This window comes from Hyla sarda, chromosome 10 (genome assembly GCF_029499605.1).
Source record: "Hyla sarda isolate aHylSar1 chromosome 10, aHylSar1.hap1, whole genome shotgun sequence".
Taxonomy (NCBI): domain Eukaryota; kingdom Metazoa; phylum Chordata; class Amphibia; order Anura; family Hylidae; genus Hyla; species Hyla sarda.
In genome coordinates, this window is record NC_079198.1 from 71,318,460 (window position 1) to 71,345,306 (window position 26,847).

At 43.7% G+C, this 26,847-nt stretch overlaps 1 protein-coding gene and 1 long non-coding RNA gene across 5 annotated transcripts in view; one reads left to right on the forward strand and one right to left on the reverse strand.

The window, feature by feature from the left end:
* Positions 1 to 2,670: 2,670 nt before the first annotated feature.
* LOC130294034 (uncharacterized) lies at positions 2,671 to 5,413 on the reverse strand. 4 transcript variants are annotated; one of them, XR_008848363.1, is made up of 3 exons: positions 5,350 to 5,413; positions 4,164 to 4,429; positions 2,671 to 2,953 (listed from the first exon to the last, which is right to left on the reverse strand). It is a non-coding gene; the product is annotated as an uncharacterized LOC130294034 (long non-coding RNA). The 4 variants fall into 4 exon arrangements; XR_008848361.1 differs by lacking the exon at positions 5,350 to 5,413 and adding an exon at positions 5,212 to 5,290 and having other exon boundaries at positions 4,164 to 4,353; XR_008848360.1 differs by lacking the exon at positions 5,350 to 5,413 and adding an exon at positions 5,212 to 5,284.
* A 63-nt stretch (positions 5,414 to 5,476) lies between these two features.
* PI4K2B (phosphatidylinositol 4-kinase type 2 beta) overlaps positions 5,477 to 26,847 on the forward strand; it is a 35,134-nt gene continuing 13,763 nt past the window's right edge. The window contains exon 1 of the mRNA XM_056543399.1: positions 5,477 to 5,978. Coding sequence (XP_056399374.1) covers positions 5,684 to 5,978 — 295 coding nt within the window. The 5' untranslated portion in view covers positions 5,477 to 5,683. The remainder of the gene's footprint in view (positions 5,979 to 26,847) is intronic.

Sequence of the window (26,847 nt, forward strand, 5' to 3'; positions counted from 1 at the left end):
TGGGGTTCGCCAATTATTACAGGCAATTTATTCCACATTTTTCTACCATTGTGGCTCCTATCGTGGCTTTAACCAAGAAAAATGCTGATCCCAAGTCCTGGCCTCCTCAAGCAGAAGACTCCTTTAAACAACTCAAGTCTGCCTTTTCTTCGGCTCCCGTGCTCTCCAGACCTGACCCTTCCAAACCCTTCCTATTGGAGGTTGATGCCTCCTCAGTAGGAGCTGGAGCTGTTCTTCTACAAAAAAATCCTTCCGGGCATGCTGTCACTTGTGGTTTTTTCTCTAGGACCTTCTCTCCAGCGGAGAGGAACTACTCCATCGGGGATCGAGAACTTCTAGCCATTAAATTAGCACTTGAGGAATGGAGGCATCTGCTGGAGGGATCAAGATTTCCTGTTATTATCTACACCGACCACAAGAACCTCTCCTACCTCCAGTCGGCCCAACGGCTGAATCCTCGCCAGGCCCGGTGGTCTCTGTTCTTTGCCCGATTTAATTTTGAGATTCACTTTCGTCCTGCCGATAAGAACATTAGAGCCGATGCTCTCTCTCGTTCCTCGGATGCCTCAGAAGTTGATCTCCCTCCGCAACACATCATTCCACCTGACTGCCTGATCTCCACTTCTCCTGCCTCCATCAGACAGACTCCTCCAGGAAAGACCTTTGTTTCTCCACGCCAACGCCTCGGAATCCTCAAATGGGGTCACTCCTCCCATCTCGCAGGTCATGCGGGCATCAAGAAATCTGTGCAACTCATCTCCCGCTTCTATTGGTGGCCAACTCTGGAGACGGATGTTGGGGACTTTGTGCGAGCCTGCACTATCTGTGCCCGGGATAAGACTCCTCGCCAGAAGCCCGCTGGTTTTCTTCATCCTCTGCCTGTCCCCGAACAGCCTTGGTCTCTGATTGGTATGGATTTTATTACTGATTTACCCCCTTCCCGTGGCAACACCGTTATTTGGGTGGTCGTTGATCGATTCTCCAAAATGGCACATTTCATTCCTCTTCCTGGTCTTCCTTCTGCGCCTCAGTTGGCTAAACAATTTTTTGTACACATTTTTCGTCTTCACGGGTTGCCTACGCAGATTGTCTCGGATAGAGGGGTCCAATTCGTGTCTAAATTCTGGAGAGCTCTCTGTAAACAACTCAAGATTAAATTAAATTTTTCCTCTGCATATCATCCCCAGTCCAATGGACAAGTAGAAAGAATTAACCAGATCCTGGGTGATTATTTGCGACATTTTGTTTCCTCCCGCCAGGATGACTGGGCAGATCTCCTTCCATGGGCCGAATTCTCGTATAACTTCAGGGTCTCTGAATCTTCCTCCAAATCCCCATTTTTCGTGGTGTACGGCCGTCACCCTCTTCCCCCCCTCCCTACCCCCTTGCCCTCTGGTCTGCCCGCTGTGGATGAAATTTCTCGTGACCTTTCCATTATATGGAGAGAGACCCAAAATTCTCTCTTACAGGCTTCTTCACGCATGAAGAGGTTCGCGGATAAGAAAAGAAGAGCTCCCCCCGTTTTTTCCCCTGGAGACAAGGTATGGCTCTCCGCTAAATATGTCCGCTTCCGTGTCCCTAGCTACAAGTTGGGACCACGCTATCTTGGTCCTTTCAAAATTCTGTGTCAAATTAATCCTGTCTCTTATAAACTTCTTCTTCCTCCTTCTCTTCGTATCCCTAATGCCTTTCACGTCTCTCTTCTCAAACCACTCATCCTCAACCGTTTTTCTCCCAAATCTGTTCCTCCCACTCCTGTTTCCGGCTCCTCGGACGTCTTCTCGGTCAAGGAGATTTTGGCTGCCAAAAAGGTCAGAGGAAAAAATTTTTTTTTAGTAGACTGGGAGGGTTGTGGTCCTGAAGAGAGATCCTGGGAACCTGAGGACAACATCCTTGACAAAAGTCTGCTCCTCAGGTTCTCAGGCTCCAAGAAGAGGGGGAGACCCAAGGGGGGGGGTACTGTTACGCCGAGCGCTCCGGGTTCCCGCTCCTCCCCGGAGCGCTCGCTTCACCTCCTCCGCTGCAGCGCCCCGGTCACGTCCTCTGACCCGGGGCGCTGCGATCCTGCTGCTAGCCGGGATGCGATTCGCGATGCGGGTAGCGCCCGCTCGCGATGCGCACCCCGGCTCTCCTACCTGACTCGCTCCCCGTCTGTTCTGTCCCGGCGCGCGCGGCCCCGCTCCCTAGGGCGCGCGCGCGCCGGGTCTCTGCGATTTAAAGGGCCACTGCGCCGCTGATTGGCGCAGTGGTTCCAATTAGAGTTATCACCTGTGCACTCCCTATATTACCTCACTTCCCTTGCACTCCCTTGCCGGATCTTGTTGCCTTAGTGCCAGTGAAAGCGTTCCTTGTGTGTCCCTTGCCAGTGTTTCCAGACCTTCTGCCGTTGCCCCTGACTACGATCCTTGCTGCCTGCCCCGACCTTCTGCTACGTCCGACCTTGCTTCTGCCTACTCCCTTGTACCGCGCCTATCTTCAGCAGCCAGAGAGGTGAGCCGTTGCTAGTGGATACGACCTGGTCACTACCGCCGCAGCAAGACCATCCCGCTTTGCGGCGGGCTCTGGTGAAAACCAGTAGTGGCTTAGAACCGGTCCACTAGCACGGTCCACGCCAATCCCTCTCTGGCACAGAGGGTCCACTACCTGCCAGCCGGCATCGTGACAGTGACTGTATTAAACTGCTGACAAATTTTGGAGCAAGACTGCTCAACAACATCCTAAACCTTATTAAGGCTCTCCATATATTGTTTTTGGTGTTCCTCATTTTTGGCCATGTATATTTGCACAAGATTGAGTAACATTTCATAATTTACATTATTTTGCGTAGTAATAAGCTCTTCATCTTCATTTCCATGTTCAACATCTGGGTTTCAGGGTGATCCAATTTCTTCTTGCACACTAGTGGAAGGATTAGCTGGTTGTTCTTCCGCATCCTGGCTTCCATGTGAGGTATCTGTATTGTTAATAATATGATTTTAATTAAAACAATAGAAAAATTATACATAACACACGATTTTCCTTTAATTTCATAGGGGTGGAAAATTATTCCCAAAATTTTGAAAGTTATATTGTAAAAATGTCCATCATTAATGAGTAAACTTTTTTATTTATTTATTATTTTTTTTTAGTTTTAGATCAAATTGTGCCAAAAAGTTTAACAGATTTGAGAATTTAGTCAAACTTAAAATCTTAATCCTTACCGTACTTTTTAGGGCATTAATAATACCGACGAATAGCTTTTCTTTTTTAATTTAGCTTCGGTCACAACCACAGTGCTCTCTGCTGACCTCTGTTGTCCATTTTAGGAACTGTCCAGAGCATGATAAAAACCACATTTCAAACATATGTGCTATGGAGAATTCCTAAAATGGACATCAGAGAGCACTGTGGTCGTGATAGAAGACAAGTGCAAACCGAAAAAATTTTCCTATGTAGTATACAGGACCAAAAAAGTCCATGAAGGATTTCAATATATTAATTTAAATAATTTTTACATAATTTAAAGTTTAACATTTTTAGTTAAAAGTTGATTATTTTTAAAGAAAAATGTTGCCTTGAATTACAAATAACAGCTGTCCATATATTTTTGGGGAAAAAAATACAGCATGCTGTGGAACAGGCATTGTGATTTTCACTTTTTAAAATTGTAAATTAAAAAAAAATACCAGCCTTATGTGAACAATTTGTCTGGCAACAAAAATTCAGAACACACACCCGTACAGTGGAAACGTATAAAAAACACAGCCTTTCACAGATTCTTGTTCAGTTCAAAGATAAAAGTAAAAAAAGTAGACTTAAATCTTAAGAATTACCTTCCAGACCAGCCATTAGGTCATACTTTCCTATTCAACTCACAGAATTATAGACCAATTAAAATGTAACTTTTATTACAAGCCCATAAAACAAGGGTACCACTAAATCAAAATAATGATGTCCAAAAATAATCCACAAAAATTGTGATAATTAATACAAACAGGTGAGAATCCACCACAATAAATTGAGATGCGTCTGATAAAGCACATAACACAGATCACATCGACCACTCCAGGCTTTTCGTCCTTGAGGTGGTTCGCCCTTCTCCCCGCAAGGGTAATTTTGACAAGTTATTATTACAAAAAGAACTACAATGGATTTTTAGAATGAGATCACAACAAATAACATACATGATCGTTTCTTAAGGGTGTATACTAGGTGGCTTCCTGCTGCTTTCCACAGTGGAGGTACGCTACTAAGCGCTGGTACAAAGCGGACACACTTCTGAGACAAACTTGTACGAGCAGGAACTGCCCATTCAGCTAATCATTGGCTGCCGCAATGTCTACCTCTTTCAGTAATTGTCTGAGTGGTCCGTCACTGCTTTGAGGAGTTCAAATTTGGAAGAAGAAAGTGGCAGGATGATTGGGGGGTTCAGATTATGTCACACTAAGAGCTGTGGAGGAATAACGAAGGTAATCATTTTTTTATTTTATTTTTTATAACACCAAAATATAGATTACTGGTGAACTGGAATACTCCTTTACTTTACTCTCAGTCTAAAAATACATTAGCTATAGGTAGCACCAGCTTGTATCTGCAGTACAGGGGTCTTCTTGTCATGATGTACCATTTATTTACATGAGTATATAAAACAAGGGGAAAAAAGCTAAATTCGAATTATTTTTTATAACTTTTAAACTACAAAATTAGGTGCAGCTGCTGCGACCCCCCACAATCCCTAGAATGCCACCTCACCTCTTAGAGAGAAGCAGGTGCTGTAGATGGCACCCTCTCCATTCATTTCTTTGGGAACACCACAGAGACCTGAGTCCAGCACTCGGACATCTCCGGCACTCCCATAGAAATGAATGGAGTGTGTGATGGAGACTGCAGGTTGGGGGCTGGGTTATCCCCTATCCTGTGGATAGGGGATAAAATTGTTTTCAACTGATGACCCCCTTTAAAAGTCTATTAACACACAGGATCTGCTGCAGATTTTAAACTACATCCCCCTCCATACACACAGACCCCCTTTCATTCTTTCTCTGTCACACCTGGATCCACCTATGTCTCAAACAAATGGTCCTCTCATACACCATCATATCACATGGTCATTAGGTCCTTTTGCCCATTATGAAATACCATGTATCCAATACAACCCCACCAGACATCTCCCCTCACCCCCAATATAGAACCCCCATCCACTCACAACCTCACCAACCATTCATCCCCAACCTTAAAAACAGACTAGAACTCTGTCAGACACACAGCTAACATCAGCTAGCAACTGCTGTTTCGTGAGCACACGGGTTCATGTGACTTTGTCTGTTCACGTGACCGTGTGAGAGTCAATTGCCTCCAAGTGGCCCATACATAGCAGGCTTCCGCAGTCCACAGTTTATGCCGTCTGGCTGGGATGAAATCGATACACTTTCAGAAGTGCTCATTTGTCAGCAAGTGTCACATGACCGCCCCCTTTCGTGGAACACGCATGCGTGGCGGCGGGTCTGGTCTTATTGCTTGGGCTGGTAGTAATGTCAGCCAACAGCAGCTAAGCTGTGGCGCGGCCCAGCCAATAGGAGGCAGTTATGTGCTGTCTTAGCAGCCGGAGGTTTGGTGACGTGTGTGTGGACACTTCCCTGTAAATCAGTGCGGGACGGCTCCGGTGTGCCGGGTGGACTGATGTCATGTGCCCCGGGAAGGTGTGATGGCGGAGGAGAAGCAGGAAGAACGGGGGGCTACCCCGCCATTGTTGGTGTTTCTGGAGCCGTCTGCGGAGGGAGAAGGGGCAGCATCGCCGGACACTACCGAAACTACACCGGCGGGCAGAGCGGCACCGGGGAGTGCGGTGAGGTATTTCCCCGGCCGAGCTCTGGAAGAAGAAGCAGGGGAAGAAGAACCATTGTTAAAGAGGTCTGGAGTCACCTCACCTAGGGCCGGGAGGAAGGGGAGACCGCGGCTTAGTTCGTCCTCGGACCGGGAGAGTCTGCTGAATAGTGCCGGTGAGTGGCTGTCATGTATTCGACTGGACAGTGGGAAGGTCGCCCCCTCCTGGTCACTTGCCGGAGGCGAAGTAACAGCTGTTCACACACTGCGGCTCCTCAAATGCTTATCCTGACCATCACTTCCTAATAATGTCTCCATTGCTGTCAGTAAAGTTTTTTTTTCTGGTTCTATATACTAAAGTCCTGTAAGGCTGTGTTCACACTTCTTTCTATCGGGTTTTTATTTTTCATTTCATTTCTAGCATAAACATCTAGAGCCAGTGTACCTCCAGCTGTTGTAGAACTACAACTCCCAGAATGCCTGGATCGCCTTTTCTGAACCAGTTGTAGTTTTGCAACAGCTGGAGGTACACTGTTTGGAAAACACTATATTCTAGGCTCTGTTCACACTGTAGTGCCCAGCAGACTCCATTTGCTTATAATTGGGGCCTGTCAGGTTCTGATGCAGTGTTTCCCAACCAGGGTGCCTCCAGTTGTTGCAAAACTACAACTCCCAGCATGCCTGGACAGCTAAGTATTGGTAGGTTTTAAGATTTTTAAATAGAAGTAATTACGGTACAAATCTGTTTTAACTTTCTGGTACCTGTTGATTTAAAGGGGTTCTCCGGTGCTTAGAAATCTTATCCCCTATCCAAAGGATAGGGGATAAGATGTCTGATTGCGGGAGTCCCGCAGCTGGGGATGCCCGTGATCATGCATGCGGCACCCCGTTTGTAATCAGTCCCCGGAGCGTGTTCGCTCCGGGACTGATTATGGTCGACCGCAGGGCCGGCGGCATGTGACGTCACGCCCCCGCCCCCGTGTGACGTCACGCTCCGCCCCCTGATGGCTGTCACGCCCCCTCCAGTTGGCTTGCATTGAGGGGCAGAGCGTGACGTCACATGCCGCCGGCCCTGCGGTCGACCATAATCAGTCCCGGAGCGAACACGCTCCGGGGACTGATTACAAACGGGGTGCCGCATGCATGATCACGGGCGTACCCAGCTGCGGGACTCCCGCGATCAGGCATCTTATCCCCTATCCTTTGGATAGGGGATAAGATGTGTAAGCACCGGAGTACCCCTTTAAAAAAATAAGTTTTCCAGGGGAGTACCCCTTTAACAGAGTTAAATCTTCTACTTCAAATCCTGCGCATATAAAATACACTGGATACTGTCTGAGTGAATACTCCAGCCAACCAGTGTGCCTCTAGGTGCTGCAAAACTACAACTCCCAGCATTCCTGGACAGCCCTGGAGGCACCCTGGTTGGGAAACATTGGAATACATGTGATGTAACAAAAAAATGCAATTTTGCCACTTGCCTGCCATTCACCTTGTGAGATAAATAACATTATATTTTAATAGTTAAGATAATTCTGTTGTGATCCTGTAGTCTTAACAAAGCAGCAGAATCCCATTGAAAAGAAGTGGATGTCTGCAGTGTGGAGGAGACCTTAGACACGGGGGGGGGGGGGGAACTTGTCAAAACCTGTGCAGAGGAAGAGTAGTGCAGTTGCCCATAGCAACCAATCAGCTCGCTTCTTTCATTTTTAGAGGCTTGTGAAAAATGAAAGAAGTTATGATTGGTTGCTATGGGCAACTGCACTACTCTTCCTCTGCACAGGTTTTGATAAATCTCCGCAAAGGAATGAAGAGAGTCCAGCTCACCTCCCGTGTCGTGCTATGCACGGACCGGTGCCCGGCCAGGCGCCCCGGATACTAGAAATGAAGAAGGAGTCCAGCACTGCAGTGAAGGCAGCTTTATTATGTGAGGAGCAAGCATTAAAAGCACACTAGTCAGACATGTTTCAAGCGCGAACGCTCTTCCTCGGTGACCAATCTCCCTGATAAATCTCCCCCTGAGTGATCTACGCTGCCAGCTATTATGTTTGCTATTATAGGCATCTGGCAGCTGCTAAATGGGCCCATTACTTCTGAAACCATGAAAATAAGGGGGATCCAGCTCACAAAAATAGTAATAAACTATAGCTGTTACTAATTCATGTTGAAATCATGGGTGAACAAAAAGAAAACACACCAGTGGGTTAAAAACAGCACGCCGACTCGTTTCGAGCTACAGAGGAGCTCTTAATGATGGCAACATAATACTGTACAAAGAGTTTATATATGCTGGTAGAAGAATGAATGAGTAGTTCCACACGTGTTCGCCCGCGAGGTCCCGGGCTGCAACTCCAGCGTGTGACGACAGATCCGATGGATCTCGGCTCACACATAGAAAAGCCTGGTCTAGATATACACATAAGTGGGACCAGTACGTTGTAATATCCCTTAGCAACAGTCAAATGAAGAAGATCCAGCGGAACAAAAAGTGAGAATACATAAATGCAACTAGTAGATGGATTGTTTAATAAGAGACATAGAGGGAGATTTATCAAAACCTGTGCAGAGGAAGAGTGGTGCAGTTGCCCATAGCAACCAATCAGATTGCTTCTTTCATTTTCCACAGGCCTCTTTAGAGGCCTGTGGAAAATGAAAGAAGCGATCTGATTGGTTGCTATGGGCAACTGCACCACTCTTCCTCTGCACAGGTTTTGATAAATCTCCCCCATAGTCCGTACAAGAATGCGGCTAAGCATGGTGCATGCAATATAACTGCAGGCGCTGTCGCCTCGTACGTGTGCACAGTAGGTTTAGGTGACTTTCAGGATTTCAATACAATGTAAACATGCATAGAAACATTAATACAATACAATGTAGAATGCGTATAGAAACATCAATTTTAAGCTCATCATATAGATGTCACAATAACTGACATTACAGCAAATGTGTAGAAAATCTTAAAAATGTTACCAGTGATAATTGTAGACGCCGTTCTTATTCCACTTATGCACGTGAAAATCAATGTCCCAACTAAATAGCTTATGGTGCATCAAGACTAAAAATACTTTGTGTGCACTTACTAAAAGAACAAAGTTACAAAGTGATAATAAAAGGACAATAGTGCATCCAAAATTTGCAACCTGATACCGATCAATCCAAAACTTATTGAGTAAGGTGTGAACATGTGCATATTTCGGAACACAGCGTTTTAGCGAACAGTATATTGACCATGGTAGTGAACAAGGTATGGAAATAATAGATTGCTTGGTGAACTAATGTGCGGGTGTGGTCCATACAGCATTATATGGCTGAACATTCTACAGGTGATATAGCTGGGAGCGCGGTCACCTCGGACACAACAGGTTTCATTACCTTGTAGAATGTTAGACCAGTGTGAACATGCGTATAAAAACACAAATCCTAAGCTTGTCATACTAGTATCATAATAAACAAACATAGTAGCAAGCATGTATAACATCCAATAATGTATTCAAGATCACTGGTGAAAATTATACACACTTGTTCTAAGACCACAATACACTAAGGGATTGTATGTCACAGCTGAATAAATATTAGAGATATTTTGTATGGACTTACTAATGAATCAAGATTCTAAGTTAATAAGGACAGCTAAATTGTGTGGAACCTGATACCATTTCATACAAAAATTTCCAGTGAATTGTGAGCATGCGCATATATATCGGAACCTAATTCTGTAGCACAGTAAACGCATGACTCCAATCAACTGGTAATAGTCTCAGACATAAATATTGTATGCACAGGACAGCAATACATCTGGACTTTATAACCTAATATTCAAGCTTGGTTGACTATATATAATAGATTATTGTACTTGGTACTGTGCTTGCCAATATGGCAAAAAATCGTCAGCTACAGAATTATGTTCCGATATATATGCGCATGCTCACAATTCACTAGAAATTTTTGTATGGAATGGTATCAGTGTCCAAAAAATGTAGCTGTCCTTCTTATTAACTTAGAATCTTGTTTCGTTAGTAGGTCCATACAAAATATCTCTAATTTTGAACTGGGAGTATTTATTCAGCTGTGACATACAATCCCTTAGTGTATTGTGGTCTTAGAACAAGTGTGTATAATTTTCACCAGTGATCTTGAATACATTATTGGATGTTATACATGCTTGCTACTATGTATGTTTATTATGATACTAATTTGACAAGCTTAGGATTTGTGTTTTTATACGCATGTTCACACTGTTCTAACATTCTACAAGGTAATGTACACATTAGGGATTGACCGATTATTGGTTTGGCCGATATTATCGGCCAATAATCACGATAAGCCGATAATGCACCGCCACCGTCAACTTCCCCAACCCCCCCCCCCCAACCGCACCGCGTCGCACCCCCCACCGCACCGCCCCGGCCCCATTGCCTCCCCCATCCCCGGTTTTATAATTACCTGTTCCCGGGGTCCACGCTACTTCTGGCTCCTGCTGCGTCCTGCGTTACGCTGTGCGCAATGACGAGTGACGTGATGCGATGTGACGTCACCGCCAGTGCGCACAGTGACAGCTCAGGAGGACGCCACCGGAGCCAGATGTAGAGTGGACACCGGGGATGGGGGAGGCAATGGGGGCGGGGCGGTGCGGCGGTGGGGGGCGTGATGGCGGTGATAGGACTCAGGACCCCCGGACAGGCAGGGGGAGAGAAGCGGGTGGCGGCGGCGGCCTATGGCACCGCAAAAGCCACTGCAGTTCACTGATTTAAAGCGCCCGCTATAAATCAATGATCTGCAGCGGTGTCGCGGGGGGATAAATAGCCAATAACTTATACCGGAATAACTCCACCGATTATCGGTATCGGCCCTAAAAAAACGATATCGGTCGATCCCTTTTATACATGCTTGCTACTATGTTTGTTTATTATGATACTAATATGACAAGCTTAGGATTTGTGTTTTTATACGCATGTTCACACTGGTCTAACATTCTACAAGTTAATGAAACCTGTTGTGTCCGAGGTGACCGCGCTCCCAGCTATATCACTTGTAGAATGTTCAGCCATATAATGCTGTATGGACCACACCCGCACATTAGTTCACCAAGCAATCTATTATTTCCATACCTTGTTCACTACCATGGTCAATATACTGTTAGCTAAAACGCTGTGTTCCGAAATATGCACATGTTCACACCTTACTCAAGTTTTGGATTGAGCGGTATCAGGTTGCAAATTTTGGATGCACTATTGTCCTTCTTTTATTATCACTTTGTAACTTTGTTCTTTTAGTAAGTGCACACAAAGTATTTTTAGTCTTGATGCGCCATAAGCTATTTAGTTGTGACATTGATTTTCAAGTGCATAAGTGGAATAAGAACGGCGTCTACAATTATCACTGGTAACATTTTTAAGATTTTCTACACATTTGCTGTAATGCCAGTTACTGTGACATCTATATGATGAGCCTAAGATTTGTTTCTATACGCATTCTACATTGTATTGTATTCATGTTTCTATGTATATGTTTACATTGTATTGAAATCCTGAAAGTCACCTAAACCTACTGTGCACACATGTACGAGGCGACAGCGCCTGCAGTTATATTGCATGCACCATGTTTAGCCGCATTCTTGTACGGACTATGGGGGAGATTTATCAAAACCTGTGCAGAGGAAAAGTTGACCAGTTGCCCATAGCAACCAATCAGATTACTTTTCATTTTTTGCAGAGGCCTTGTGAAAAATGAGAGATCTGATTGGTTGCTATGGGCAACTGGGCAGCTCTTCCTCTGCACAGGTTTTGATAAATCTCCCCTATGTCTCTCTTATTACAGCTTAGGCTGGGTTCACATCACATTTTCTCCCATACGGAAGCGCATACGGCAGGGGGGAGCTAAAACCTCACGCTCCGTATGCCTTTCTATGTGCTCCCGTATGTAATTCATTTCAATGAGCCGGAGTGAAACGTTCGGTTCGGTCAGCTCATTTTTGCGCCGTATGCGCTATTACAACCAACCTAAAACCGTGGTTGATGACCGTTTTAGGTCCGGGGGAAAACGCATATGGCTCCAAAATTAGCCAACCGGACCACCAGCATGTTAGTGTAAAAATGTGTTTATTTTTTACACTAACATGCTGGTGTTGCCCCATACTTCTCATTTTCATAAGAGGTAAAAGGAAAAAAAGACCCCCAAAATTTGGAACACACTTTCTCCCAAGTACGGATATACCCCATATGTGGACATAAAATGCTCTGCGGGCGCACAACATGGCTCAGGAGTGAGAGCGCACCATGTACATTTGAGGCCTAAATTGGGGGTTTGCACAGGGGTGGCTGCTGGTTACAGCGGTTCTGACAAACGCAAAAAAAAAAAAGTGACCCCCATTTCGGAAACTATCCCCCTCACGAAACATAACAAGGGGTATTGTGAGCATTTACATCCCACAGGTGTCTTACAGATTTTTGGAACAGTGGTCCGTGAAAATGAAAAATGTAATTTTCATTTGGACAGCCCACTGTTACAAAGATCTGTCAAACGCCAGTGGGGTGTAAATGCTCACTGCACCCCTTGTTACGTTCCATGAGGGTTGTAGTTTGCCAAATAGTATGCCATGTGGGGTGTTTTTTGCCCTTCTGGCACCATGGGGGCTTCCTAAATGAGAAAACCATTTCAACAAAATTCACTTTCCAAAAGCCCAATGTCGCTCCTTGCCTTCTGAGCCCTCTAATGCACCCGCAGATCACTTTACGTTCACATATGAGGTATTTCCTTACTCGAGAAAAATAGGGTTTCAAATTTTGGGGGACATTTTCACATATACCCCTTGTGAAAATGAGAAATTTGAGGTAACATTAGCATTTTGGTGAAAAAAATAAAATTTCATTTTCACGTCCAACTTTATTGAAAATTCGTCAAACACCTGTGGGGTGTTAAAGGGGTATTCCAGGCAAAACCTTTTTTTTTTTTTTTTTTTTTTTTTTTTTTTTTATATATCAACTGGCTCCAGAAAGTTAAACAGATTAGTAAATTACTTCTATTAAAAAATCTTAATCCTTCCAATAGTTATTAGCTTCTGAAGTTTTCTAACTGCTCAATGATGATGTCACGTCCCGGGAGCTGTGCATGATGGGAAAATATCCCCATAGGAACTGCACAGCTCCCGGGACGTGAGTCATCAGAGAGCAGTTAGACAGAAAACAACAACTCAACTTCAGAAGCTAATAACTATTGTAAGGATTAAGATTTTTTTAATAGAAGTAATTTACAAATCTGTTTAACTTTCTGGAGCCAGTTGATATATATAAAAAATTTTTTGGCCTGGAATACCCCTTTAAGGCTCACTGTTCCACTTGTTATGTTCCTTGAGGGGTGTAGTTTCCCAAATAGTATGCCATGTGGGGTGTTTTTTTTTTTTTTTTTTTTTTTTTGCTGTTCTGGCTCCATGGGGGCTTCCTAAATGCGACATGCCCTGCAAAAACCATGTCAGCAAAATTCGCTCTTTAAAATCCCATTGTCGCTCCTTCCTTTCTGAGCCCTCTAGTGCGCCCAAAAAGCATTTTACATCCACATATGAGGTATTTCCTTACTTGAGATAAATTGGGTTACAAATTTTGGGGGGTCTTTTTCTCCTTTTACCCCTTGTAAAAAAAAAAAAAAAAAAATGGGTCTACAAGAACATGTTAGTGTGGTTAAAAAAAAAAATGCAAATTAGATTTTTCTCCTCCACTTTGCTGCTATTCTTGTGAAACACCTAAAGGGTTAATAAACTGTCTGAATGTCAGTGCAGTTTCTATAATGGGGTCATTTATGAGGTTTTTCTCACAGAAAGGCCCCTCAAATCTACTTCAAACTTAACTGGTCCCTGGAAAAATTCAGATTTTTTTTAAAGTTTTGTGAAAATTGCTGCTTTACTTTGAACCCCTCTAATGTCTTCAAAAAGTAAAAACATGTCGACATAAAGTAGACATATTGTATTTGTGAATCAATGTATAATTTATTTGGAATATCCATTTTCCTTACAAGTAGAGTTTTTCAAAGTTAGAAAAATGCTAAATTTCAAAAATTTTCATGAAATTTTGTTTTTTTTTTTTCACCAAAAAAGGATGCAAATAACGACGGAAATTTACCACTATGTTAAAGTAGAATATGTCACGAAAAAACAGTATCGGAATCAAAATAAAAGGTAAAAGCATCCCAGAGTTATTTAATGCTTAAAGTGACAGTGGTCAGATTTGTGAAAAATGGCTGCGTCCTTAAGGTGAAAATGAGCTGCGTCCTCAAGTGGTTAAACAATCGATCTACTAGTTGCACTTATGTATTCTCACTCACTTTTTGTTCCGCTGGATCTTCTTCATTTGACTGTTGCTAAGGGATATTACAGCGTACTGGTCCCACTTGTAATGTGTATATCTAGACCAGGTTTTTCTATGTGTGAGCCGAGATCCATCGCATCTATCGTCACACGCTGGAGTTGCAGCCCGGGACCTCGCGGGCGAACACGTGTGGAACTACTCATTCATTCTTCTACCAGCATATATAAACTCTTTGTACAGTATTATGTTGCCATGATTAAGAGCTCCTCTGTAGCTCGAAACGAGTCGGCGTGCTGTTTTATACCCACTGAGGTATATTCCATGATTTTAATATGAGTTAATAAAAGCTATGTTTTTATTGCTATTTTTGTGAGCTGGATCCCCCTTATCTTCATGGCTTCTGCATACGGGAAGCGGCCCGAAAAATCCGAGCTCCAGTTGCTTCTTTACAGGCGAAGTCTCTACATTTCATTAGTGGATGGTGAGCTGAGCGCTCTTTTCTTTCTTTATATTGCACCATTACTTCTGAACTCGTTCCATACACCCTTAGTGGCACTGTGACATACAGTTACGTCAGGATGTTAAGGAGTTAATTCACCCCCGTCCGTTTTAAATCTAATGTTTTTGGATACATTTACATGCATATTTTGTGCAGCTGATTTTGCTACCCATTAACTTCATATTCTGTACATGTGACTATACCCTTTTATATTATCTTATAAGTAGATTTGTGCTAAAATGTAAATTACATTTAATTTTTTTATTTTTTAAGGGGTACTCTCACTTTTATTTTTTTTTTTATTTTTTTAATCAACTTGTGCCTGAAAGTTAGATTTGTAAATTACTCCTATTAAAAAAATCTTAATCTTTCCAGTACTTATCCAGCTGCTGTATGATCCAACAGTAAGTGCTTTTCTTTTTGAATTTCCTTTCTGCCTGACCACAGTGCTCTCTACTGACACCTCTGTCCATTTTAGGAACTGCCAGAGTAAGAGCAAATCCCCATAGAAAACCTCTACTGCTCTGGCCAGTTCCTGTCATGGACAGAGGAGTCAGCAGAGAGCACTGTGGTCAGACAAAAGAAATTCCAGAAGAAAAGAACTTCCTGTGGATCATACAGCAGCTAAGTACTGGAAGGATTAAGATTATTATATATTTTTTTTAAATGTAATTTACAAATCTTTTTTCAACTTTCTGTCACCAGTTGACATAATAAAAAAAAATAATTTCCAGTGGAATACCTACCCCTTTTAAGCATCTATACTAAAGAGCTTTGGACTGTGTTCACACATCATGGTAACGTGTATGGTAATCCTAGCATTGTGCCCGAGTGAATAGAAGCCAGTTTGGAGTACACATTATTGCTAACCATTTTATCTTAAGTGTTGACATCTTTACATTGGTCTCTCAGTATCACTGACTCTTGTTTGTATATCTTCTAAACTAATCTTGTGGGCAAATATAGTTTTCAGCCATCCCTTTTTTTTTTCTTTTTTCTTACATAGTTGTATTGGGAGAGGCGAACAGGAAGTCCAAGCTGACGCCTGCGCTGTGACTATCTGTCCTTTTTTGACATGTCTATTGTTTTGGATGGTGGGGTTCCATGATCTCCACTAATGAGATAAGTAAAAGTCTCCAGTGGAGCATTGCGCCCTTACGACTGAGATCTGCTCTCCCCAGATAGGCTTACCCATGTATAGACTAAAATTGGTTTTATGAGCCCGGGCACTGCCTACCCAATGTATTGGAGCAGAGCCGGTCACTACTGACTCACATATTGTAACCCACGTAGATCATACGTTACAGGCTAAGGGGTTTTCTAGACTAAATTTAGTGATGGACTATCCCCTTGATACCCTACCCTTCTAATCAGCTTTTATCCACAGACTGTGACACGAGCATATACTAGACAACAGAGCCAAAAAACAGACAGCTCTGCACATTGTGTAGCCATGCTGGGTTACTGCAGCCCAACTCATTGCAGTGGTGCACCGATCTGATATTGATTACCTGTCATCAATAAATTTCGCCCAGAAATCCCCACATACAGGATCTGCTGCATACTTTGTGCAGCTGATTTTGCTTCCCATTAACTTCAAAATTGGCTGCAGAAAATATGCAACAAAAATATGCAGCAGGTCCTGTACATCATGCATGTCAAACTCAAAGGCTAACATGGGCCAAAAAAAAACCAAGGACGTAGCAACGCCGGCCCTTGAGTTCTGGGAGCATGACGTGAGCGAATGTCAATACGAGGCCCCCACATTAGGTGGACAGTATAGTTCCCCCCCCCCCCCCCCCACAGACATACAGCCTCCAGCCATATACAGTGTATGCCTGTGTACTGCCCACTTAAGTGCTATGACCACCACTCCTCCGGTCCGGCCATAGCAGTTGGTCCCTGGACCGGAGGAGTGGTTGTCTGAGCACTGAAGCTGAGATTCCGCTGGTCACTTACCATGCTGGCCAGCGCGCGTCTTCAACCTCAATGTTCCGCTCCTCCGTTGCTATGGATGCACGAACCCCCTGCATTTTTAAACTTAATGCGGGGCCGCTGAGAGTTGACAGGGGTATCCCTGTGTCTCGAAAACATCTTTCGGGACAAAGGGATGTCCTGAATAGTGATGGGGGGGGACATCCGCCACACAAAAATATTCATTGTGGGCCGCATGCAGCCCATGGGCCGCATGTTTGACACCCATGCTGTACATGTAACCTTAGGGTGCATTCACACACAGGATCCGCTGCAGATTTGAAGTATTAAAATCTGGAAATGCAGGTCCACAACTGCTGATTTTACAAGGCAATTCTCATGTACTGACTGCTTTGTAAAATACGCTATTGTGTGTGTGTGTGTATACACCCTAAGCTTAGGGTCACATGTAGCACGTCCGCAGTGGATAATCACTTACAAAACCCATTCACTTTACTGGGTAGCTTTTCTCCTTGCAGAATTTTGCAGCGGAAAATCTGCAAAAGGAATTTCAGCTGTGTGGAAACCTGCTGCAGATGTGCTAAAGCAGTGTTTCCCAACCAGGGTGCCTCCAGCTGTTGCAAAACTACAACTCCGAGTATGCTGGGAGTTGTAGTTTTGCAACAGCTGGAGGCACCCTGGTTGGGGAACACTGTACTTAAGGGTACTAAGGCCGAAAACTTTTTTTTTTTTTTTATCAACTGGTGCCAAAAAGTTAAACATATTTTGTAAATTACTTCTATTAAAACTTTAATCCTTCCAGTACTTATTAGCTGCTGAATACTACAGAGGAAATTATTTTCTTTTTGGATTTCTTTTGTCTGTCCAGAGTGCTCTCAGCAAACATTCTGCAAAATTCAGACAGAGGTGTCAGCAATCAGGATTTTTTTTTTCCAGCTCTGGACAGTTCCTAATATGGACAGAGGTGTCAGCAGAGAGCAATGTGGACAGACAGAAAAGAAATCCAAATAGAAAAGAATTTCCTCTGTAGTATTCAGCAGCTAATAATTACTGGAAGGATTTTTTTTTTTTTTTTTTATATAGTCCTTTTACAAATCTGTTCAACTTTCTGGCACCAGTTGATTTAAAAAAAAATAAAAAATAATAAAATCCACCGGAGTACCCCTTTAAGGGTTATTCTGTCCCCTTTAAATGGGAATATAATGCTGGGGCCATGATGATTAAAAAAAAAAAAAATTAATATTTTTAATTTTTTTTTTTTTTTTTTTTATAAAACTGAATAGAAAAACTACTTATTTACCGCGATCATCCATTGGTTCGGCTGCAGCTGCTGTTCTGCAAAAGGACAATGCAAGTCCGGCATTGTAATGTCTTATGGAAACTTGAAGGTTATATTTTGTAGAAGACACGCTATGTTGTGGTAAGACAGGTAGTGACACATTTCTGGGGTAACTCACCCTTAGCCTATGTACTGCTGACCACCATCACTTCCTGTCTTATTGCGTGTCTTCTACAAAATAAACCTTCAAGTTTCCATGCGAAGTTAACACACTAGACTTCCTTTGTCTTTTTTTGCAGTTCTTCAGCGTTATCCTACACCAGTGTTTACCAACCAGGGTGCCTCCAGATGTTGCAAAACTACAACTCCCAGTATGCCTGGACAGCCAAAGGCTGTCCAGGCATGCTGGGAATTGTAGTTTTGCAACACCTGGGGGCACCCAGGTTGGTAAACACTGTCCGTGCTGTGGCTTACCTCTACTGGGTGAGCTGGCTTTACCATTCTGTTTTCTCCAGTTCTTCTTCTTCTGGTCCCCTGCCACTCATTTATTCAATTTGCTTCTGAGATGAGCGCTCAGAGAAGGACCTGGCCCCTTAGCCAATCACTGACTGAGGCTGAACTCTTCTGCAGCCAGTGATTGGCTGAGCTGGCAGGTTCTGCTCCGATTGCTCGTCTAAGAAGCAGGTAGAGACAAGCAGAAGAACGGGAGATTCAGCGGGGTACTGGGGGTTGGTGAACATGGCTTTTCAATCTTTCCACAGCCCGAGCATAATCCTGTCTCCTTCTCTTATCTGTTTAGGTATAGAAACTTGGATGACGTGTGTTGTAGTACTGTAACTGCACAGCCAGAGTCTAAAGGGCATCAGCTGCATTACATGAATGAGCAGGCATGAGACCTGCATTGTTTTACATCAAAACAATGGTGGGGAGTAGTCTATCATATGACCCTTACGTGATGTTACTATATAATGGCCTCAGATTCCATAGCCAGTCACATGATGATCCCGATGATTGGATGTGGTCATTATTGGACTGTGGTAACAATAACTATATATATTGATCAAAATTTTGATCAAAAAGTGCGCTGAGAGCCTCCATTTTTTGACCTAGAGTGCTGTTGCAACTTTCTTGTTTGTACTAATATATATATATATATATATATATATATATATATATATATATATATATATATATATATATATATATATATTATACACTATACACATACACACACTGTTCTGTAATTTGTATTTGCGGTTATATTACACCTTCTTTCCTCGCACCCTGGTGGCTCAGAGGGTTGTTCGGACACCTTTACAGGAAGTGTCAAATGTTAATCACTCTATTCAGCCACAGTACATGGATGGTACAAATTATGCATTCTCTCTATCTGTGAAGTTGAGGCATAACTGAGATATTAGAGAAGAATGTGTTAATTGAAAGCTATAAATATAACTCTAGCGCTGCTTGCACCCCGAAATGTGTTGCCCATAGCTTAGGCATCTTTGCAGGAATTCATGTGTATTTAAGTTTTCACAAATAGATAATACAGACTTGTGTTTGTGTCCATGTTATGGATGCAGGTTTAGTCCTGTCTGTGGTACTAGAGACCTGCAATGAGAGCATCATAGTGACTTGTAATGCTGTCATTTTGGGTCCTGAGACCTGCAGTAGGGCTGGGACGTGAGTGCTGCTGCAACCTTCTTTTTTGTATACTTAGTGTTTGCCACAGCAGCGTGCACCCGTGTATTAGGTAGTTGTGCTGGCTATTTTTCCTTTTGTTTTTGCTGTGCAATTTAGGGGGAGTGGCACCCTCTTTAGCCTTGCACCCCTTCCCTGTTTGACAGGCAGGAGGTTTTTTAAATTGATAGTGGGTCCAGCATGTCACCCAGTCAGAGGCCATATGCCCTGCAGAAGTGAGTGGAATAAGTGTTCGGGTCCCATCTGAAGAGAGACCACCTCTGCATGGTGGATGGGGGACACATTTTGATCAAAAAGTGCACTATGAGCCTTTTATTTATTTATGTATTTGAGTGCTGCTGTAACCTTTTTTGTAGGCAAACACATGCCTGTACTATTAATGATTTGATATTTAAAATTCTTACACTATAGTGATAAATAGGTTAACCCCCTTCCCGCATTTTGACCCCCCCCCCCCCCCCCCCCCCCCCCCCCAGGACGATCTCCTGGTCAGCGATCACTGTGATTGGTTCCTGTGGGCCAATGACAGTGATCACTGACTGGGGGGGTTAAAGTACAGATCCCCCGCTCTGCCCACCCCTAGAATTCGGGCAGAGCGGGGGAAGAGGATCCCAGGAGCTGCGGGGGGACCGCGGCACATACCTGCCAGGACGGTGCAGCATTACGGACCGGGGACCGGTGGCAGGCACCAGGGCCGGATCATCATTGGCGCTCATGGAGCACCTGCCATCAGGGCAGTACAGGCAGTACTGCCGTCAGGGCCCCGGACCCCGGAGACACTATGGCTGTATGGGTCCCTGAAATTCCTGATGGCAGCCCTGGGAGCCCCCATCACATTCGGGACATCCCTGTGTCCCGAAAAATCTTTTCAGGACACAAGAATGCCCCTGTTACCGGGAGGTAAAGCACGCAGGGACGTCACTGATGTCCCGTGCGTGCGCCCAAAGAAGAGCGAAGCAGACACGCGCATGGCGGCATCATAATGAAGTGCTCCGTCTTCCAGGCAGCCTTAATCTGGCCCTGGCAGGCACACGTGGAGACGGCGGCAGGCAAGTGAAGAAGCAGCAGTGAAAATCTCCATAAAGTGATCTTCACTGCTGCTTCTAGGAATTTCAAAACTACAACTCCCAGCATGCCCAGACAGCCGCATGCTGAGAGTTGTAGTCTTGCAACATCTGGAGGGCTGTAGTTTGGAGACCACTGTGCAGTGGTCTCCAATCTGTGCTCTTTCAGATGTTGCAGAACTACAACTCCCAGCATGCCTGAGCATGCTTGGAGTTGAAGTTTTACAACAGCTGGAGGCACACGGGTTGGGAAAAACTGAGTTAAGACACAACCAGTGTGCCTCCAGTTGTTGCAAAACTACAACTCCCAGCATGCCCAGACAGCCGAATGGCATGCTGGGAGTTGTAGTTTTGCGACAACTGGAGAACAGTAGGGAGACCGTTAAGTAGTGGTGTCCAAACTGTAGCCCTCCAGATGTTGCAAAACTTCAACTCTAAGCATGCCCAGTCTGCCCAGGCATGCTGGGAGTTGTAGTTTAGCAACATCTGGAAGAGCACAGATTGAAGACCACTGCACAGTGGTACTCAAACTGCAGCCCTCCAGATGTAGTTTTGCAACAACTCCCAGCATGCACGGACAGCCAAAGGGCATGCTGGGAGTTGTACTTTTGCAACAGCTCGAGGTTTGCCCCACCCCTGCCCATGTGAATGTACAGGGTACATTCACACAGGTGGGTTTACAGTGAGTTTTCACTGCAAGTTTGAGATGCAGCAAATTTTCTGCTGCAGCTCAAACTCCCAGCGAGGAACTTACTGTGAACTTGACCGTGTGAATTGAATGTACCCTAAAAACACTATACTACACTACACAAAATAAAAACTAAAATACTACATATACACATACCCCTACACATGCCCCTTCACTTAGGCTTGCATTGAGGGGGCGGAGCGTGTCGTCACACGGCGGAGCCGTGACGTCACAATGCTCTGGCCCCCGTGATTGCCAGTAATCAGACCCGGAGCGAAAGTGTTCCGGGGACTGATTCTAACGGGGTGCTGTGTGCAAGATCACGAAGGTCAGGCATCTTATCCCCTATTCTTTGGATAGGGGATAAGATGTCTTCGCGCCGGAGTACCCCTTTAACTAAGAATTTTCGTTGAAACTTTTATTTTTTCACTAAAATGCTAGTGTCATCCCAAATTTTTTGTTTTCACAAGGGGTAATAGGAAAAAAGCCCCCCAAAGTTTGTAACCCCATTTCTTCTGAGTAAAAACATACCCCATATGTGGATGTAAAGTGCTCTGCGGGTGAACTACAAGGCTCAAAAGAGAAGGAGCGACATTGGGATTTTGGAGAAAGAATTTGGCTGGAATTTAAGGCAATGTGCATTTACAAAGCCCCCATGGTGCCAGAACGGTGGAACCTCCCCCACATGTGACCCCATTTTGGAAACTACACCCCTCATGTAATGTAATAAGGGGTGCAGTGAGCATTTTCACCCCACATGTGTCTGACAGATTTTTGGAACAGTGGTCCATGTAAATGAAAAATGTCATTTTTCATTTGCATAGCCCACGGTTCTAAAAGTCTGTCAAACACCAGTGGGGTGTAAATGCTCACTGCACCCCTTATTAAATTCTGTGAGGGTTTTAGTTTCCAAAATGGGGGTCACATGTGGGGGTCCACTGTTCTGGCACCACGGGGGGCTTTGTAAATGCACATGACACCTGACTTCCATTCCAAACCAATTCTCTCTCCAAAAGCTCCTTTTCATGAGCATTGTAGTACGCCCGCAGAGCACTTGACGTCCACGTATGGGGTATTTCCATACTTGAAATAACTTTGAAATGGGGTTACAAATTTTGGGGGGTATTTTCTTCTGTAACTCCTTGTAAAAATAGTTCATTTGGGAAAAAACTGCATTTTAGTGAGATTTTTTTATTTATTTGCACATCCGACTTTAACGAAAAGTCATCAAACACCTGTAGGGTGTTAAGGCTCACTGTACCCCTTGCTACATCCCTTGAGGGGTGTAGTTTCCAAAATAGTATGCCATGTGTTTTTTTTTTTTTTCTGTTATGGCACCACAGGGGCTTCCCCAAAAACCATTTCAGCAAAATTAGCTTTCAAAAAGCCAAATGTGGCTTCTTCTCTTCTGAGCATTGTAGTGCGCCAGTAGAGCACTTGACGTCCACATATGGGGTATTTCCATACTCAGAAGAAATGGGGTTACAAATTTTGGGGGGCATTTTCTCCTGTTACCTCCTGTAAAAATTGTAAATTTTAGGAAAATTTATTTTAGTGAAATTATTATAAACACCTGTGGGTTGCTAAGGCTAACTGTACCCCTTCTTACGTGCCTTGAGGGGTGTAGATTACAAAATAGTATGCTATGTGTTTTTCTTTTATGGAACCATAGGGACTTCCTAAATGCGACACGCCCCCCTAAAACAATTTCAGCTAAATTTACTCTCCAAAATCCCATTGTCGCTCCTTCGCTTCTGAGCCTTCTAGTGCACCCACAGAGCACTTTACATCCACATATGAGGTATTTCCTTACTCAAGAGAAATTGGGTTACACATTTTGGGGGGCATTTTCTCCTTTTACCCCTTGTAAAAATGCAAAAACTGGGTTTACAAGAACATGTTAGTGTAAAAAATTGAGATTTTGAATTTTCTCCTTCAATTTGCTGCTATTCCTGTGAAGCACCTAAAGGGTTAACACACTTACTGAATGTAATTTTGTATAATTTGATGGGTGCAGTTTTTATAATGGGGTATTTCCAATATGAGGACCCCTCAAATCCACTTCAAAACTGAACTGGTCCCTGAAATTCAGATTTTGAAAATGTTGTGAAAAACTTGAAAATTGCTGCTATACTTTTGAAGCCCTATGATGTCTTCCAAAAGTAAAAACATGTCAACTTTATGAATTCAGGTAGAAGACAGACATGGTCGCACATCGACAATCTTGTATAATGATCTAATTGCTTCTCAGCATAATATCAAAAACTAACAGGTTGTTAGTATATATACGTTTTGATCAAAAAGTACAAAGCCCACTCGCCATGTCAAGGCCACCTATTTAGAGTGGGTCCCTAACGTCCCTAGCATAAAATGGCGTAGCACTGGGTGGCGACCACCACCGCCGCGACACCAGTGCCCACAGGGGGAACGACCCACTGGCAGAGCGGCCCAAATGCCACTCAATCCAGTCTATGGGTCGCACCTCCCCACAGACACGGCGCTACGGCAGCAACAGACGCCGCACAGCACCACACCAGTGTGAACAGGGTGCTACAGCTCACTTACCATGCTCTCCCAGTCAGACTGGGAGGCTGCTAGGAAAGAAATGGCCCATGTGTAGCTAACTACTACTTATATAGGGTTGGGCTGAGGGGGTGGGGAAGAGTGCAGACACATGTTAAAAACATAAGTAGTAGTTAGCTACACATGGGCCATTTCTTTCCTAGCAGCCTCCCAGTCTGACTGGGAGAGCATGGTAAGTGAGCTGTAGCATCCTGTTCACACTGGTGTGGTGCTGTGCGGCGTCCGTTGCTGCCGTGGCGCTGTGTCTGCGGGCGGGTGCGGCCCATGGACTGGTTTGAGTGGCATTGGGGCCGCTCTGCCAGTGGGTCGTTCCCCCTGTGGGCACTGGTGTCACGGCGGTGGTGGTCACCGCCCAGTGCTACGCCATTTTATGCTAGGGACGTTAGGGACCCACTCTAAATAGGTAGCCTTGACATGGCGAGTGGGCTTTGTACTTTTTGATCAAAACATATATACTAACAACCTGTTAGTTTTTGATATTGTGCTGAGAAGCAATTAGATCATTATACAAGATTGTAGATGTGCGACCATGTCTGTCTTCTACCTTAATTCACATTATGCAAACATAAAGTAGACATATTGTATATGTGAATCAATATATAATTTATTTGGAATGTCTGTTTTCCTTACAAGCAGAGAGCTTCATAGTTATAAAAATGCCAAATTTTCAAATTTTTCATGAAACTTTGGAATTTTTCACAAAGAAATGATGCAAGTATCGACGAAAATTTACCACTATGATAAAGTAGAATATGTCACGAAAAAACAATCTCTGAATCAACTTCATAAGTAAAAGCGTCCCAGAGTTATTTATGCTTAACCCCTTAAGGACCGGGGTTTTTTCCGTTTTTGCATTTTCGTTTTTTGCTCCTTGCCTTTAAAAAATCATAACTCTTTCAATTTTGCACCTAAAAATCCATATGATGGCTTATTTTTTGCACCACCAATTCTACTTTGTAATGACGTCAGTCATTGTGCCCAAAAATCTACGGTGAAACGGGAAAAAAAATCATTGTGAGACAAAATTGAAAAAAAAACGCCATTTTGTAACTTTTGGGGGCTTCCGTTTCTACGTAGTACATTTTTCGGTAAAAATGACCCCTTATCTTTATTCTGTAGGTCCATACGATTAAAATGATACCCTACTTATACAGGTTTGAATTTGTCGCACTTCTGGAAAAAATCATAACTTCATGCAGAAAAATTTATACGTTTAAAATTGTCATCTTCTGACCCCTATAACTTTTTTATTTTTCCGTGTATGGGGCGGTATGAGGGCTCATTTTTTGCGCCGTGATCTGAAGTTTTTAACGGTACCATTTTTGCATTGATAGGACTTATTGATCGCTTTTTATTCATTTTTTCATGATATAAAAAGTGACCAAAAATGCACTATTTTGGACTTTGGAATTTTTTTGCGCGCACGCCATTGACCGTGCGGTTTAATTAACGATATATTTTTATAATTCGGACATTTCCGCACGCGGCGATACCATTTATGTTTATTTTTATTTTTATTTACACTGTTTTTTCTTTTATGGGAAAAGGGGGGTGATTCAAACTTTTAATAGGGAAGGGGTTAAATGATGTTTATTCACTTTTTTTTTGCACTTTTTTTTTGCAGTGTTATAGGTCCCATAGGGACCTATAACACTGCACACACTGATCTTTTACATTGATCACTGGTTTCTCATAAGAAACCAGTGATCGATGATTCTGCCGCATGACTGCTCATGCCTGGATCTCAGGCACTGAGCAGTCATTCGGCGATCGGACAGCGAGGAGGCAGGTAGGGGCCCTCCCGCTGTCCTGTCAGCTGTTCGGGATGCCGCGATTTCACCGCGGCTATCCCGAACAGCCCACTGAGCTAGCCGGCATGCTTTCGGTTTCACTTTAGACGCGGCGTTCAACTTTGAACGCCGCGTCTAAAGGGTTAATAGCGCGCGGCACAGCGATCAATGCCGCGCGCTATTAGCCACGGGTCCCGGCCGTTGTTAGAGGCCGGGCCCGACCCGCTATGACGCGGGGCCACGCCGTGGCCCCGCGTTATAGATCGGGAGTGGACACATGACGTTCCAGTACGTCATGTGTCCTTAAGGGGTTAAAGTGGCAATGGTCAGATGTGCAAAAAATGCTCTGGTCCTTAAGGCCAAAATGACCTCTGTCTGTAAGGGGTTAAAACACTAAATTAAAATTGTTATAGTTTTTTTCTCTTTGCTCACTTGCTTTTCTCTGCACTAGCCTGATAACAGGGCATGCATGGAGAGGGCTTCTTAAAGGAGAACTCCAGCCACAATTAACTTATGTAATCACAGGATAGGGGTTAAGTAGCTGACTTCCCCGGGCCCCGGCTGCTTGGACCCCTGCAATCTCCACGACAGGACCCGGCTCTCTGGGAAATATTTGCACAGTACTTAAAAGATGTTATACCCCTCATCCTGGACACTATCTGGATTAATAAGTAGACCTGTTTCAGGGGGAAGAGCTTTATATTCTGGACCTGCCCCCCAATGCAACACACAAGCTTAGTATGGAGGAAAAAAAAAAATCCCCCCCCCCCCCCCCAAAAAAAATGGAAAAAATAAGAGGTCACCTTTTAAATCTGTGAGCACATCAGTGGATGAAAAATACTGCCCATCGCTGGAGGAAGACCCCACTGAACAATACAGAGAGGAACTTCTAAGTATCATAAATGGTTTCAACCCTGCATCGTCTACTGAACCTTATACCAGACAATCCTAAAATGGGTACATTATACATGTTGTCTGATATGGATAAAAAAAAAAAAATTTGGGGATACCAATCAATGGTATTAAAACCTTTTTACAGGAAGTGTGTGTATGATATATAAATATTAATGTGTATGTATATAACTTATTATTATTTTTTTTTCTTCGTGAAGAACACTCTAAGTCACCACAGTACATCAACCTTTTTTTGGCTAAACTAAGAGAAGCTTTTACAATAAAACCTCTAGCATACTTCTGCTGATAACCTGG